The 14,658-nt window shown below is 43.9% G+C and overlaps 1 protein-coding gene across 2 annotated transcripts in view; it reads left to right on the top strand.

Moving 5' to 3' along the window:
• The window catches only part of GRID1 (glutamate ionotropic receptor delta type subunit 1), a 671,539-nt gene that overhangs the window by 539,447 nt on the left and 117,434 nt on the right, over window positions 1-14,658 (top strand). For both annotated transcript variants that reach the window (XM_032609306.1, XM_032609307.1), the window contains exons 9-10: window positions 11,780-11,881; window positions 13,360-13,557. In XM_032609306.1, the coding sequence (XP_032465197.1) occupies window positions 11,780-11,881; window positions 13,360-13,557 (300 nt within the window). The remainder of the gene's footprint in view (window positions 1-11,779; window positions 11,882-13,359; window positions 13,558-14,658) is intronic.

Genomic DNA, 14,658 nt, shown 5'->3' with positions numbered 1-14,658 from the left:
CATAATTCAAAAAGAGACATGTACCCCAATGTTCATTGCAGCACTATTTACAATAACCAGGACATGGAAGCAACCTAAGTGTCCATCGACAGATGAATGGATAAATAAGATGTGGCACACATATACTATGGACTATTACTCAGACATAAAAAAAAATGAAATTGAGTTATTTGTAGTGAGGTGGATGGACCTAGAGTCTGTCATACAGAGTGAAGTAAGTCAGAGAGAGAAAAACAAATAACATATGCTAACGCATATATATGGAATCTAAAAAAATATGGAACTGATGAACCTAGTTGCCGGGCAGGAATAAAGAGGTAGACATAGATAATGGGCTTGAGGACATGGGGTGGGAGGGCAAAGCTGAGGCGAAGTGAGAGTAGCATTGACATACATACACTACCGAACGTAAAATAGTTGGCTGGTGGGAAGCAGCAGCATAGCACAGGGAGATCGGCTCGGTGCTTTACGATGACCTAGAGGGGTGGGATAAGGAGGATGGGAGGGAGGCTCAAGAGGGAGGGAATCTGGGGACATGTGTATGCATATGGCTGATTCGTTTTGTTGTGCAGCAGAAACTAGCACAGTATGGTGAAGCAATTGTACTCCAATAAAGAGCTATTAAAATTTTTTTTAAAGATATTAACTATTAAGGATCTGCAGACTATGGGTTTTGGATAAAATCTAGCTTGTCATTTATTTTGTAAGTTAAATTTATTGGAATCAAGCCATACACACTCAATGAGTAGCTGACCCCAGAGACCAGATGACCCAAGGAGCCTAAAATATGTACTGCCTGGTCCTTTATGGAAAACTTTGCTGACCCCTTGGACTAGTTCATTGATTTATTTGCTTATTCAACAAATACTTATTAAGTGCCTGCTGTATGCTAGAAATGTGTCAGAGGTTGGGTATAGGATGGTGAGCTAAACAGAAAAACAGTGGAACAGATAGAAACAAAAAAAATTTTCTGTCATGGAGGGTGGTTTTAACAATTACAATATTTGAGAGCTATAAAGAAAATAACAAAGTTCTGAACTTAAGAATATTGAGTACTTAGGAAGAGTGAGCTTGACTTTATCAAGAGGATAAAGGTAAGACCTGCCAGATGAGAAAGAGCCAACATGAGATGTGAAGGACAGAGATAAGAATTATCAGGAAGTAAGAGTGTATACAGAGGTCACAAGGCAGGAAATATCTTGGCTTGAGAGAGTAATTGAAAGGTGTTGCATTTTGGTGGAACTTAGTAAGCAAGAATGGAAAGCATGCAGGGGCTGAGGTAGAAGGGCAGGCCTGGGGCAGGTCTTGGAAAGTCTTATAAGCCATGAAAAGGATGTATGCCTTTAAAATCCAAGTTTAACAGAAAATCACTTGAGAATTTTAAGAGAGTGAAATAAAACAATTTTTATTGAAAAAGGAAAGGAAAGGGACTTCCCTGGTGGCACAGTGGATAAGACTCCGCGTTTCCATTGCAGGGCGCCAGGTTCAATCCCTGGTCAGGGAACTAGATCCCACATGCATGCTGCAACTTAGAGTTTGCATGCCACAACTAAGGAGCCCGCCTGCCACAGCTAAGACCCCATGCAACCAAATAAATAAATAATATTTTTTAAAAAAAGGAAAGGAAAGACAATTCTGGCTGCTGAGTGGGGATTAGATAGCAGGTGGATAAGAGGCATTGAGAGATAAAGCAGCTCATAAAGATTCTAGCCCAGCAATCATGGTGGCATGATCGAGAAATATGCTTCTCAAATTTTTCTCTGCTCACACGTGACCTGGGAATCTTGTTAAAATGCGGATAGTGACTCGAGAGACATGGGATAGAGCCAAGATTCTTTGATTTAAACAAATTTCCAGGAAATGTGATGTCCTGGTCCACAGACCACACTTTGTGCAATGAGAGTCTAGAGGTAAAGACATAAAAAGTGGGTTTTTTAAAAAATGCCTTTTGAATCATTCATTTTACCAACATTTTCCCATGACTAGAAGTCTTAAAAGTAAGTATACAAAACAAAATCATGCAAAAGAGAAAATCCAGCCCAGGCATTCTCAACCATTATAAATAAATCAGAAGTGAGTGAGAAAGCCATTTACAGGGCTTCAGATATGGGACTATCCCTGGGAGTTAGAGTTTGAGAAAAGCATGAAATTTCAGCCCAGTTAATGAGAAAGTGCCCAGGGGATGATAAATTTTATTAATTTTTCTAATAAAATTTTATTGAGAGAATCGAGATGAAGAAAAGAGAGTCCCTGCTTTTAGAGAGAGAGAGTATTTGCGAATAATAGACATGCAATTTTAATATATCGTGAAAAGCATTTCCACAGGATCAAGGCTGGCGTGCTAATGGATTGGGATCGCCAACGGGAGACGTACTCTTGGTGAAAGGTGCAAGGAAGGATCTCTAGAATGATCTTCAAAAGGATGACTCAGAGTCAGAAAACAAAGGACAAGGAGAGTGTTCTAGGGAAAGGAGATAGCCCAGAATTTATAGAGAGTATAATGAGAGACACCTGCTCCTTTTTCAGTGCAAAGACTCATAGTACTGGCTGTCAGAAGGTACCTTGTCGACTTCAGACTGATGTATAAGGTGTATAGTGCCATTAATTCTAGTCAATTCACACTAGCGAAAATTTCTTAAGCTGCTAGCATGGACCTGAGCATAGTAAAGACCTGAGAAAAAAGTATTGTCAGTAACACTAATGCCTATTAATAACCAATAACAGATGTGCACACTTGAGCCCAGAAAAAGAATATGACCAATTCAAGTAACTTGCCAGAGGTCCTCCAGCACACAGGTGGGAGAAACAAATTCCATCCTGGCTTGTTTCACTACGGATACTGCCTCTGGAAGAACTTGCAGTTTATTTAGAGGGACAAAACCAATAAGCCTAAAACAATTAGAGATATGAAATCAACGTTACAGTTATAAGCCGTATTGCAATGCAGCTTCAAAATGAAAATAGCTTATTGTTTTTCTTCTGATTACAGAAACAATGTTTCCTCTCAGTAAAATAATTCAAACATTACAGGATTGTATTGGGCAAGAGATGAACATTCCCTGCAATCTCATCGCTCTACCTAATTCCAGAAATAGCCACTTATAACTACCCTTTTGTGTCTTAGGTATGCACATGTGCCATCTCACAAAATGAAATAAGCATGAAAAAATTGGACCATTACTATATATAATGTTATGTAATCTAGTTTTTCTCCCACACAAACCCACAAACCAAGGAACCATTTGAAGGTAAAACTGCCCTTATGTTCTTCCTAAACCTTTATAAAGGTGAATTCAATTCTTCTAGATAGATAAATGATTTCTCGGCCACTTGATATCCATCTAGCTCTAACTAGTTCAGGCACAATTACATGAGTGTCCTGACACTGCTCATCATGTTATTTTGGGAATCCTCCCCTTACCATCCTTGCCAAAAGGTCACAGTTGGGTCACATGACAGGTTAGTGCCACTAGCCCACCTCTCTAGCACATGGCTCCATCCTTTTCCAAATCATTATCAAGATGTGCATGTGTGTATGTGTGTATAGAACAAGTCACGGTTATTTAGATGCAATCATCTGCAGTAAATTCACCGGTTTAGGTGTGCAGTGTGATCAGCTCTGGCAAATGCAAAGGTAGTATGATCACAAGAACACTCAGAATATAGAACACTTCCATTACCCGCCCTCCTCCCATTCCTGGCTGCAGGCCACCACTGCTCTATCTTCAGGACCTAGAATAATGCCTTTTCAAGGAAGTCATATAAATGGAATCATAAAGTCTGTGGTCTTTTGTGTCTGGCTTCATTCCCTTGGTGTAATGCTTTTGAGCTTTATCCGTGCTGTTGCCTGTGTCTGTAGCTTGTTGCCTTTCGTTGCTGAGCAGTATTCCATTGTATAAGTATAGCCCACTTTGTTTATCCATTCACCGGTCACCATGGTTGACGTGGGAGTGTTTCCACTTTGGGGCTGTTATGAATAAAGCTTCTACGAACAGCCACATCCTACCTTCGTGTTGGACATATTTTATGTTTTCCTTACATAAACAGCTAGAAGCGGAATGGTTGGAAGGTGTGCTCAGCGTATGTTTAACTTTCTAGGAAATCGCCAACCTGTCCTCCAGGTGGCTGCACCTTTTGCATTCCAGATCCTCCTTAGCACTCAGTAACATCAGCCTTTGATTCTGGTCATCCTAGTGAGGTATAGTGGATGTGCATCTGGTCTTGTTTTGCATTTCCATGATGACTGATGATGTTGAGTTTTCATATGCTTATTTTCCATTCATATATATTTTTCGGAAAAATAAGTTATTTCTCTATTTTAAAAAATCGAGTTGTTTGCCTTCCTGTAATTGAGTCGTAAGGTTTCTTCACGTGTATCAGACACAAGTCCAATGTTGGATATACATGTATCTGATATTGTCCCATAACTTTGGATGCTCTGTTATATTTCTTTCTTGTACTCCACCCAGTGGAGGCTTGGTGGAAAGAGCTGATGAGTGGGTGTTGCCCCCCACTTGGGGCCTCCCTTGAGTCTGGGCTCCCAGGGAGCCTCACTGTCATGCAGGCCTACACATGGCCTTTAAGAATTTGGTAAAATTTCAGTTTCTTTCTTCTTATCCACTCATCTAACTACCACCCTTTTTTGTCCCATTTTCTGCCAAAGATGAAATATTTCTTATGTGCTGTCTCTCCTCGGAGGGGCTTCTCATCCTTTGACTTTCAGTTCACCAGAGGTTCTTAGGACCACAGGTTTCTCAGAGGATAATTTTTAAAACATAGTTTTGTTGATGCTCTGACTTTTTGTTTGTTTGTTTGTTTGTTACAATGAGAGCAACATCATCTTACTTTCTGTATCTTAAGAAGAAGTGGAACCGCCTCCATCCTCCCTGTGAATGTGACGGAAGGATTTCATTGCTGGCACCGCTAGAGTCGGTCAGTATGGGCCCAGGGAGCCCTCTGTGCTCCCAGAGGGCTCCCTGGGCCCACACTTTCAGAGAGGAGAGGCTAGAGTTTGGGCCTGTCTGTGGCCTCCATCATGAATGACCTGGTTGCCAGGGTCGAGGGCACTTCTAGTTTTCCTCGTCCTCCTCTGTAATACCACTGGGGGAGTATCTCTCTCTCATCTGTGCTAAAGGTTTTTCATGAAGCCCCCCTATGTGATCTCTCTCCAGCTTATTTCACTTTTCTTTCACTTTCTAAGGGCTCTTCTTCCCTTTGGACATTTAACCTAAGTTCTGCTGGGGCTTGTTTTCAGAAAGTACAACTTTCACCAAATGCTCAATTCCCTGTGCAAATGCTCCTGGGCTGAGAAGTTCAGTTATCCCATGTCTCAGAGTGAGTCCCCTGCCCTCTCCTATAGAGCACATCTGGAGCCTCAAGAGTGGTCCTGGCCCCTTCCTCCATAGATATATCTAATCTGATGGTCATCTCCTATGGTTCATACTCTAAAGACCTGCCCTTAGTAACCCAGATATACTGGAACTCCCAAAATGAATCCTCAAAGTAGGCCTTCCTTCAGGAACCCTGGCTACAAATATTAATATCCTATCCTCAGATGCTTGCACTCTGCTTCCAAGATGCCCTGTTTGTGTCTGAGCATGTGGTCCTTGCATTTAGTCAGAGTTTAAAATGTGCAATCTCCTGACTGATATCAGTGCTGGCTGAATCCCCCAGTGCACGCGGATTCAAGATGTGGGTTCCCCCTTCACCCCACCCCCACCCAAGGCTCTGATTTTTTTTTTTGAAACATACACCAGACAGTTTTGTTTTCCAATAAAAATGGACCAAGGAATAAAAGCTAATAGAGGGCTTATTATTTCAGAAAAGCCCATGTACTGACATGATGATAAACCCATGTGCCATCATACTGAATCCTGTACGCCAGCCGAACATGTCTGCACTCGGCTCATGGCAGTCACTGGTCAATGAGGATACAGCTCAGATGGAGCTCCAACTATGGTTGTGAGATCTGACTGGCATGGTCATAAAAAACTTCACTTCCAGCCTCCAGTGCTCTCTTGAGACAAGCTCACCAGCAAAGTATTGCTCACTCAGTTGCGAAATGTGACGGTAGAGGTTATTGATCTATTGTCTTGTTGGATATAGCTAAGCATAAGATTTGGGGGTAAGCAAACCTACCTTCCTTCTTCCCTTCCTCTTCCCTCCCAAGGAATTGGCAAGGCTCAATGTATGAAGCTGGTCACATTCTGGGCTGCACAGCAGTTGGGTTGCCTCTTCTCTCCTTCCCCTCTCCGCCCCCGCCATGAAAAGAGAACCAGGACTTTACAACACCTCTATAACTAGATGACAGACCACAAAGCCCAATCTTCTAAAGGAGGTCGGTCCCATTTAGGGTTAATAGTCCTGCACTTAATAAGGACAGGCCACGAAGTCCCAAACCCCTACATCTCACAACTCAAACGCAAACATGAAGAACACCCTGATTGACTCAGGAAATATATTTTCCTGGCACCAATGGTTTATGAAATTTATTCTCCAGTTGGCTGATCTCTTGAACAGTTGTTTGTCATCATCAGATTTTGAAACCATTTATCCCCTTTCAAGTAATGATTGTGCTGTAACCTCTGGCTCCATCCACGCTTCCGGTCTGGGTAGAGCAGCTCTTGGCAATGAATGAAAACCATAGCTGTCTTATCAAATAGCGGCAGTTCTCGTTTTGTTTAACAGTGCTGGAAATTAGTTTTTCAGGCACTGATCTTGACAGGTCAGCTGTCAAAAGTGGGTTTCTGTGGCCATAAATTCATTGACCCCATAAACAAAATTCTGTCTGCAAAATACAAGAGGAAGTCAGAGTAGATGCACTTATGTACAAATGAAATGGTCTGCAGCTATATGACTAAGTGTCAGGACTTCACTGGGTGAAAGGTTTTTCTGGCTTCCCATTTATCAAGCCTATCAGCTTCATTTGGCTTTTATTATCTGAACTTTTTTCTCCAGCATTCTGATCAGGGAGCCCCAAGCTGTCCTCAGGAGGGAGGCAGAACACAGTCTCTCCTAATCTTGATGGGCGGCAAGTTTGGGAATCCACTTAAAGGCTTTATTTTATTTTTTAAAAATTCCACTTTAGTCTTTTAAACGAAAGATTTTGTTTGAAAAGGATTGTGACTTTCTCTGCTCTGGTCTTACATATTGGGTGCTCAGAGGGATGGCCTCACTCAAATGAAGGTTTACCACTCTGGTCTTAAGATTTGGACAAGAGCCAAGGCTTTGTGGAAATAGGGAGATTCACTCAGCCTAGGGCACTTGGCTTCAGGCTGATGTGAGGGAATAGTACACTTTCCTGCCCAGCTCGAAGGCTCCCAGATCCTGGAACATGGTTACTTTGATGTGTTTGAAGGCAGAATTTTGGTTTCTCTTTGAAGTATTTTTTCTTTCTTTGTTAGAGTACAGGATGCCTGAAGGCCAGGGAGAGAGAAGTGAGTATTGAAAAACAGTAAACGAAAAAACCTTTAAGCCCTAAGTACTTTCAGACAAAAGAAATAGGAATAATAATAACAGGTTGGAGGAATTTTTTTTCTTTCTCTCATGAAGTTGCACTTTGATTTAAATGACTTTGCCTTAGGATGGTCTGAATAGTAACTAATAAGATTTGATGCCACCCGCCCCTCTTCCTTAGTGGAGGAAGACTGCCTGTCTTCATGGAGCTGGGCCCCAGGAGGGGCCACTGCCCTGTCTCCAAACCCAAACAGGCTCATGGGGCCCTACACAATCTTGGAGGTGTCTTAGAATGTGAGATGCTGTCCTGGAAGACCTTGCGGTGTGCCTCTTCTAGGAGATGGGCACCTCGGCCATAGCTCCTTGCAACCAGAGAACTGATGTACTCAATATTAAGTTCTGACTCTTAGACTGGCCTTGACCTACCGATAGATAATTTGACTCTAATTGCTTCCTTCCATTCAGCCCTCAATCATACAAGTGCATGTGACAGGATTTTGCTTTATCACCCGTGCTAGCTATTTTTATCAAAAGCATATTTTCCTCTTTGTGAAAGTAATGACAAACCTGTTAAAAACATAGGAAAGCATAAAAAAAGTAATAGTGGTTATTCATAATTCTACCACCAAGATAAATCCAAATATTACATTTAAACACATTTCCTCCCATTTTAACCACTGCCTTTAAAAGAAGACATAATTAAGGTCGCATTGTACACACCTTTTAATATCTTGATTCTTTACTTTGTGATTATTATTTAAGTTATTTTATTACATATTATTTCAAAACTATTTTCTCCTTTGAACAGCCCCTCAGCATGGTAGGCAGGGATGGTATTTTTATTCCATTTTATCGATAGGAAAATGGAATCTCAGTGAAGTTAAATTTATTCAAAAATAATTGTTGCCTCTTGTGATTTAAGTACTGTGCTGTAAAATGTGCTGAGGTCACTCAGGTAAGTGGTGGAAACACACCTAGAACATAGATATATTGGCTCATAAACATATGCTAATTTAATACCTCCAAGTTCCCCAACTATTACCAGTAATAGGGAGCTGATCGTCTAGAGGAGAAATGGCATTCAAGGCAAGGTTAGAAACCCTGAGATGGGAAGAAGCAAGGCAAGGTCCAATCCAAGTGTGTAGACAGTTTATGAAGACAGGGTTTGGATCCCAGGGAACGGGGTAAGAAACCCAAATAGCACAGCAGAATCGCAGACTTAGGTCTAGAATGGAAGACACTGAAGATCATTTCTACTGCAGCTTTGTATCAATGGTGGAGATTGAACTAAACATTTCATTAGTTGGGAGGAATGTATGATACTAATCATGCCCATGTAACATCTTAACAGCAGGGGAAACTGGGTGCGGGGCATATGGACGGTCTCTGCATAACCTCTGCGACTTTTCTGTGAATCTAAAACTACCCTAAAGTAAGAGCTTATTTTTTTGAGAAATTGAGTAAGAGTTTACCAGACCCAGCCAGAGAGAAATGGCATTCCAGGGAGAAGAACCTGGATGTAAAGAGTCAGGAGGGAACACCATGTGCTTGAGAAAGGTGAGGAATTTGGTGGGGTTGGAGTGAACTGAAGCTGACAGTCAAGGTTGGGTCTCGATCAGGAAGGCCTTTTCATTAAGGCCAAGTTGAAAAGTGTTAGCCTTTATTCTTTAAGAAATAGGAAGTAATTAGAAAATTTTAATTAACATAGTTTGTATTTGAGTTTATGATAAATATCAGCACAATGGAGGAGGGCTGTTAAGAGAGAGAGGTTGGGGTAACAGTGGGGAGGCTGTTGCAGTACTTCGGGGCAGAGGTGCTGCTGCCTTGAGCCAGGCAGTGGGCTAGAGGCAGAGCACGGTGAGGACAGGGATGGAGAGGCAGAGCATTTCTCACAGCTGAACTAAAACCGTAGAAGGACAGGGCTTTATCCCAACTGTTTTTCCTGCTTCCATTCCCATGACTGATTACAATCCCAACAGAAAGACAGGTAAAGCCGGTTGGTCGATGCCAAGCAGAGCCTCATTCCAGGTGCTCATCCAAACCAGGACAGCACAAAGTCGAGATGCCCCTTCACCAATGCCAAGGAGGTTGGGCAGCAGGCATTACGAATTCAAGTCCTGGTACAGAGCAAACTATCCAGTCCCTGGAGCTGACATGTCATCTTCGCTTCCATTATGACTCTGTAAGTCATTGAGGTAGTAAAGGGGACCGGGACCTTCATAACACCACCCAACCCAGGGGGTGCAGCAGATCACACATAGAGTTAAGCAGCCCCAATGCCTGGGCTAAACAGTTACGGGGATAAGATGCAGGCTGCCCAAATACACACCATGAGTCCCCCGAGTCTGTTATCGAAGGGTCCAAAGAATGCAGGGAGTCAACACCTGGACTCCGTTTGTCTGAGTTTGTCTTTTCCCTTTGACCAGCATTTGAATCCGGCTGCGGGAATTGATCGCAAGTCCCAGGGCTATTTCCTGAGACCCCATAGAGAAATAGCCATGAAGTTTCCTTCTCACTATACCAGTTCCAAGAGTGTGGCATCTTTGATGTCCTTGAACAGGACTTTGGATAGATCTTAACTTTGTTCTTCACTGCAGTGCCCCTCAAATTAATGAGTGGTGGCTGTGGGGAGTTCCTCAGAGTATGTGACTGTGCTCTTAACTAAGTGATCTATTCATCACTTCCAGGCGTCATATTATCTAGGGTGAAGTGGGTTTTAGCTTGTATCATGTTGGAAGTGATGGCAGGAGGTTCCAGGTTCCTTTAAACTGGTTCTAGAACCACATATCTCATTCCGATGTTCCTGCTTTAGGCCTCAGGGTTCTAGTGTCTTCCAGGTAGAGCGGCCCCACAGATTCTGGAACTGTGGCCTCATAGTCAAGGCTCAGGGTGCCGACCTTGCTGCAGACGTCAGGGCTATGGGAAATGCTGGGAGAGTAGAAGTGTCCGTAAGCGGCACCATTGGTGGCTCCTTGAGGGCGCCTGGTGGCACTTTTCCACAGAGGGGTAGTTCTTCTGCTCAGCCTAACTAGGGGTCTTGTGGGTTTTCCCTGACGAAGGGTAGGTGCTACTGTGACAGTCTGAATTTTAACCCCTTTGTACTGAACTGATGGTCCATGAATCAGCGACAGCAGCACAGGGGAGCTTGTTAGACAGGAATAACCTCAGGCCCCAGAATCAGAAAGTGCATGCAAAATCCCTAGGTGATTCGTCTGCATATTAAGGCTTGAAGATCACTGCTTTCATCTGTAGCGGCGGTTCACAATCCTGGCTGTGCATTAGAATCACCTGGGGAGCTAAATGATCCATATCCAGTCCACTACCGACCAGTTAAATCAGACTCTGGGGCAGGGGGCAGGCTTTAGTTGGTGTTAAAAGCCCTCTTAAGAGATGCTAATATGCAGCTACATCAGAGGCCCAGTGACCTAGAAGAGCAGAGGTTTTCAACGAGGATCGCTGGGGAAGCATTAACATTCCTCATTTCCAAGTGCTGAGACCCTAATTATGTTGGCTTTAGATGGGGCCAATATCTATCTTTTTACATGTCACCAATTAATGATTGAGAATCACTGATCGGACAAAGGGTTCATCGTTGTTGCTCAGGCCCTGCAGGGATGCAGGGAAGGGAAGCAGTCCCAAGAGCATCTGTGTCTCCAGTTGTTTCTGAGCCAGGATAGGGTCTCCTTGACCATCTTAGATGGTCCTAAATGCATCTATTGGACAGATCCTGCAGGCTTAGGAGGATATGGCAGACCCAGAGTACATGTATTCTTGGCCTCTGCCTGCCTATCAGGGAAAATTATGAACTTAGCACTACAGTGAAGACAGTGAGCTCTTGGTCCTGTTTGCAATTGGCATCAGGGTGTAAGACAACTGTAAACTTGGGTCTTTGTTACCTGCTTCACTTTTGATCTCATCCTGCTCTGGTGATGGAAGCAGCTGATCTCGAGGACCTTCTGGCCTGGGCAAGTCAAAGGAGTATTAAAGAAAGAGGGCACTTTGTGTGAGACACATTGACATGGCCTCAGTAGGTGGACAATAAAATTGGACATAAATGTTCATTCCAGAAACAAGTTCCTACCAATTGGTTTCATTTCAAGGATGAGGCAGGTCCTCAAGATCCAGATGAGCTGCTGGAGGAAGCGGAGCTCTATCTGTCACACCTTTATCCTTTCTAGGGTTGTAAGGTGCCTCTAGCTCTCTGGGAAACTCCTAGGGCTGTTGTCCATCTATCTGCCTGATTCAGGAGCCCAGTTTAGGAGTCGATTCCTAAGGTTTGCACAGGTGCCCATTCTGTCCCTCACACTCCCTTTTTCCTTCACAGCTGGCGACGTGGGACTCGGAGAAGGGCCTGAATGGCAGCCTGCAGGAGAGGCCCATGGGCAGTCGCCTCCAAGGACTGACTCTCAAAGTGGTGACTGTCTTGGTAGGATCATGGGCATATGGGGGAGGTCTGCCATTCAGGCTTCGAGTCAGAGGCTTCTCTCTGTTTGGCTTGATGCTGGGTTTAGAGAGAAGGGGATCTTAAGTAGTGGCTTGAGCTTTCATAAGGCCTTTCACTCAAACCATTTTATGAATAGTGAAGGAAGAGTGAGATTGGAGATTCTGCCCCAAGCCTCTGAGACGTTCCATGGGAGGTCACTGGACTGCTCTAGAGAAGGACCGCTGGACTGCTCTAGAGAAGGACCACTAATCCAGATCCAGTGCTGAGCTCCAGAGCGGGCATAACAACTCTACTTGTTCTTGGATATAAACAATCTTGACCTACTGGTGGTCCTTAGGAGAGCTTTGCTGGTAGCTAGAGTCCCCAGAAGGATGTTGGGAGGACATCCTTCCAGAACCCAATATCACTGATGGGCCCATGTGGCACAAAGTTCATAATGAAGACCACTTGTTGCAGTTTCTCTGCATGGTTGTCCTGGAATCAGAGACTTTTACATATTTAAGATACCTTAGAAGCATCTTCCTTTCCATTTCTTTCTTCATCTCTTTAGAACTGTAGGAGACATTTTAGATTTATCTCTTATTAGCTGGTCAGACATGGTCCAAACATTCCCCTCTGTCCCAGCAGCACTGGCATCTCTTAGCTCTAGAAGTCTTTGGCAACCACGTTTCCGCATTCCCCATATGCCCACCAGGAATAAACATTATACCTTATTTCCCCCCAAAATTAAATTAATGAGATGTAGTCTCTGGGGACGTTGCCAAAAGGCCCCTTCTTGTTCAGTTTCACGGGGTGGTGGTGGGGAAGCCTGAGGTGTTTTCCAGATGATCACGTGCCCTACAAGAGCACATGTGACATAGCGCAAAATGTGTGAATGTGCACATGGCCCGGCTTTGGACTTTCAGACCGTGGGGTTTAATGCTATCCTGTCCTTGACGTGCAGTATGGCCTTGTCCTGTGACTCAGCATCCATTTTCTAGTATAATCTGATAGACGTATTACTGTCTTCCTTCAATCCAGTATCACGGAGCTCTGTTGTCATCTGATATCCTGGATGAGAGGTATCCACATTTCTTATGTGGGTCCTGAAGAATCATGGCACTTCCAGCGGACAGAGTCCTCAATGTTATAAATGAAGGAATGAAAACAAGCCATGCTGTTCTGGGAGATGGGGCTCTGGGCCGAGTCTCGGATGACACAGGACAAATAAATCTGTTCCTCCATCAGTATGCTGGTTGGAGGGATTTTCCTGTGCCCTGTATCCTGAGTGTCCACAAACTGCTTTAGAAAAGGGCAGAGAGGTTCAGACTCCAGGCCTAAATTGGCTAAATACAATGCACATGTCCACAAACGTTCTGAAATTATGGTTCATCGGATTGGTCTCTCTAATAATACCCTGGAAAGATGTGTGTTAACGAACCTATGATTTAGTTGAAGAACATTCATTTTGTTGTCCTCAGGAAGAGCCTTTTGTGATGGTGGCTGAGAACATCCTTGGACAGCCCAAGCGCTACAAAGGGTTCTCCATCGATGTCCTGGATGCACTGGCCAAGGCTCTGGGCTTCAAATATGAGATTTACCAGGCCCCCGATGGCAGGTACGGTCACCAGCTCCATAACACCTCCTGGAACGGGATGATCGGGGAGCTCATCAGCAAGGTAGGTCCCAAAAGCAGGTCCATGGGGAGGGGTACCCCAGTCTGCCTCTGGGGTGATGTCTAAATTGGGCCCATTATGAAGTTGGAATCTTGGGACCAGCTAGACAGACCACAGTTACCACGCTCCACACACTAAGGATCTCTTTTCCTCCACCCGCCTCCTCCCCGCTATACCCATTTTTGCTCTTTTATTTTCTAATTCCCTGGTACTTTGTGTTTTCCTTCTGTGCCCATTGCTCTCCTTCCTTTGAAACGTGTCCACTGTGCCTGTTCTGTAATCCACACTTCATGAAATCCACTCCCACATTTGGGCTGCAGTAGGAACCCAATTCTCACGAGTGGTGGTTGGGGGGGACTGATGCATGCTTATTCTTCTTCAAGGCCCACAAGTGGGCGTGTATATCGTGTGTGTCCACATGCATGTGTGTAGGTGAATTGAGTGTGTGGGTGTGTCTGCATTGCTACGTATAAGTGATACGGCATTCCCCAGCTCCTCAGATTAATTTCAAATCATTAATCTTCCTCCTTCCTGTAGAACCTGGGTCCTCATTTAGATTCATGGCGTGAGGCCAATTTGCTGTGTCCCCATCCTTGACCCTTCCGTCTTAGAACCTCTAGGTCATTTCCTGACAAGGATTTACATCGGTGGATCTGCTCAAGCCCTCCCTCTCCAGTATTACTGTTGCCATCAATCTTGATGTTTCTGACATCCCTACGGACCACCCTGGGCTTCGAGTGCTTTGACCCCTTCACCTCCAGTGACCTTTGAGGACCTGCCCCCATGCCTCCTGTTAGCGTCTTGCATGTCACTGTCACTGTCCCAATCCATGACTAAATCCTGTCGTCCTTCTGACTCTTTCTGGCCTTTGTTCCTAAAACACAGGTCCTCTGCTTTATAACCCATGAATGCAGACACGAGGCTTGTATTCTCTCCGGTTTCTCCTAAGCTTAAAAAACAAACAAACAAAACACATACAACAAGTTTATTGTGGAAAAAGTTATATATCAAATTCACCCATTTCAGATGTATCATTCAGTGCTTTCCAGGAAATCTAGTGAGTTGTACAGTCTTCACCGTATCTAGCTCTACAGTACTTCCATC

This window comes from Phocoena sinus, chromosome 16 (genome assembly GCF_008692025.1).
Source record: "Phocoena sinus isolate mPhoSin1 chromosome 16, mPhoSin1.pri, whole genome shotgun sequence".
Classification (NCBI taxonomy): Eukaryota; Metazoa; Chordata; class Mammalia; order Artiodactyla; family Phocoenidae; genus Phocoena; species Phocoena sinus.
The sequence above is the reverse complement of the archived record's forward strand: the minus strand, read 5'-3'. Positions and strand labels throughout refer to the sequence as shown.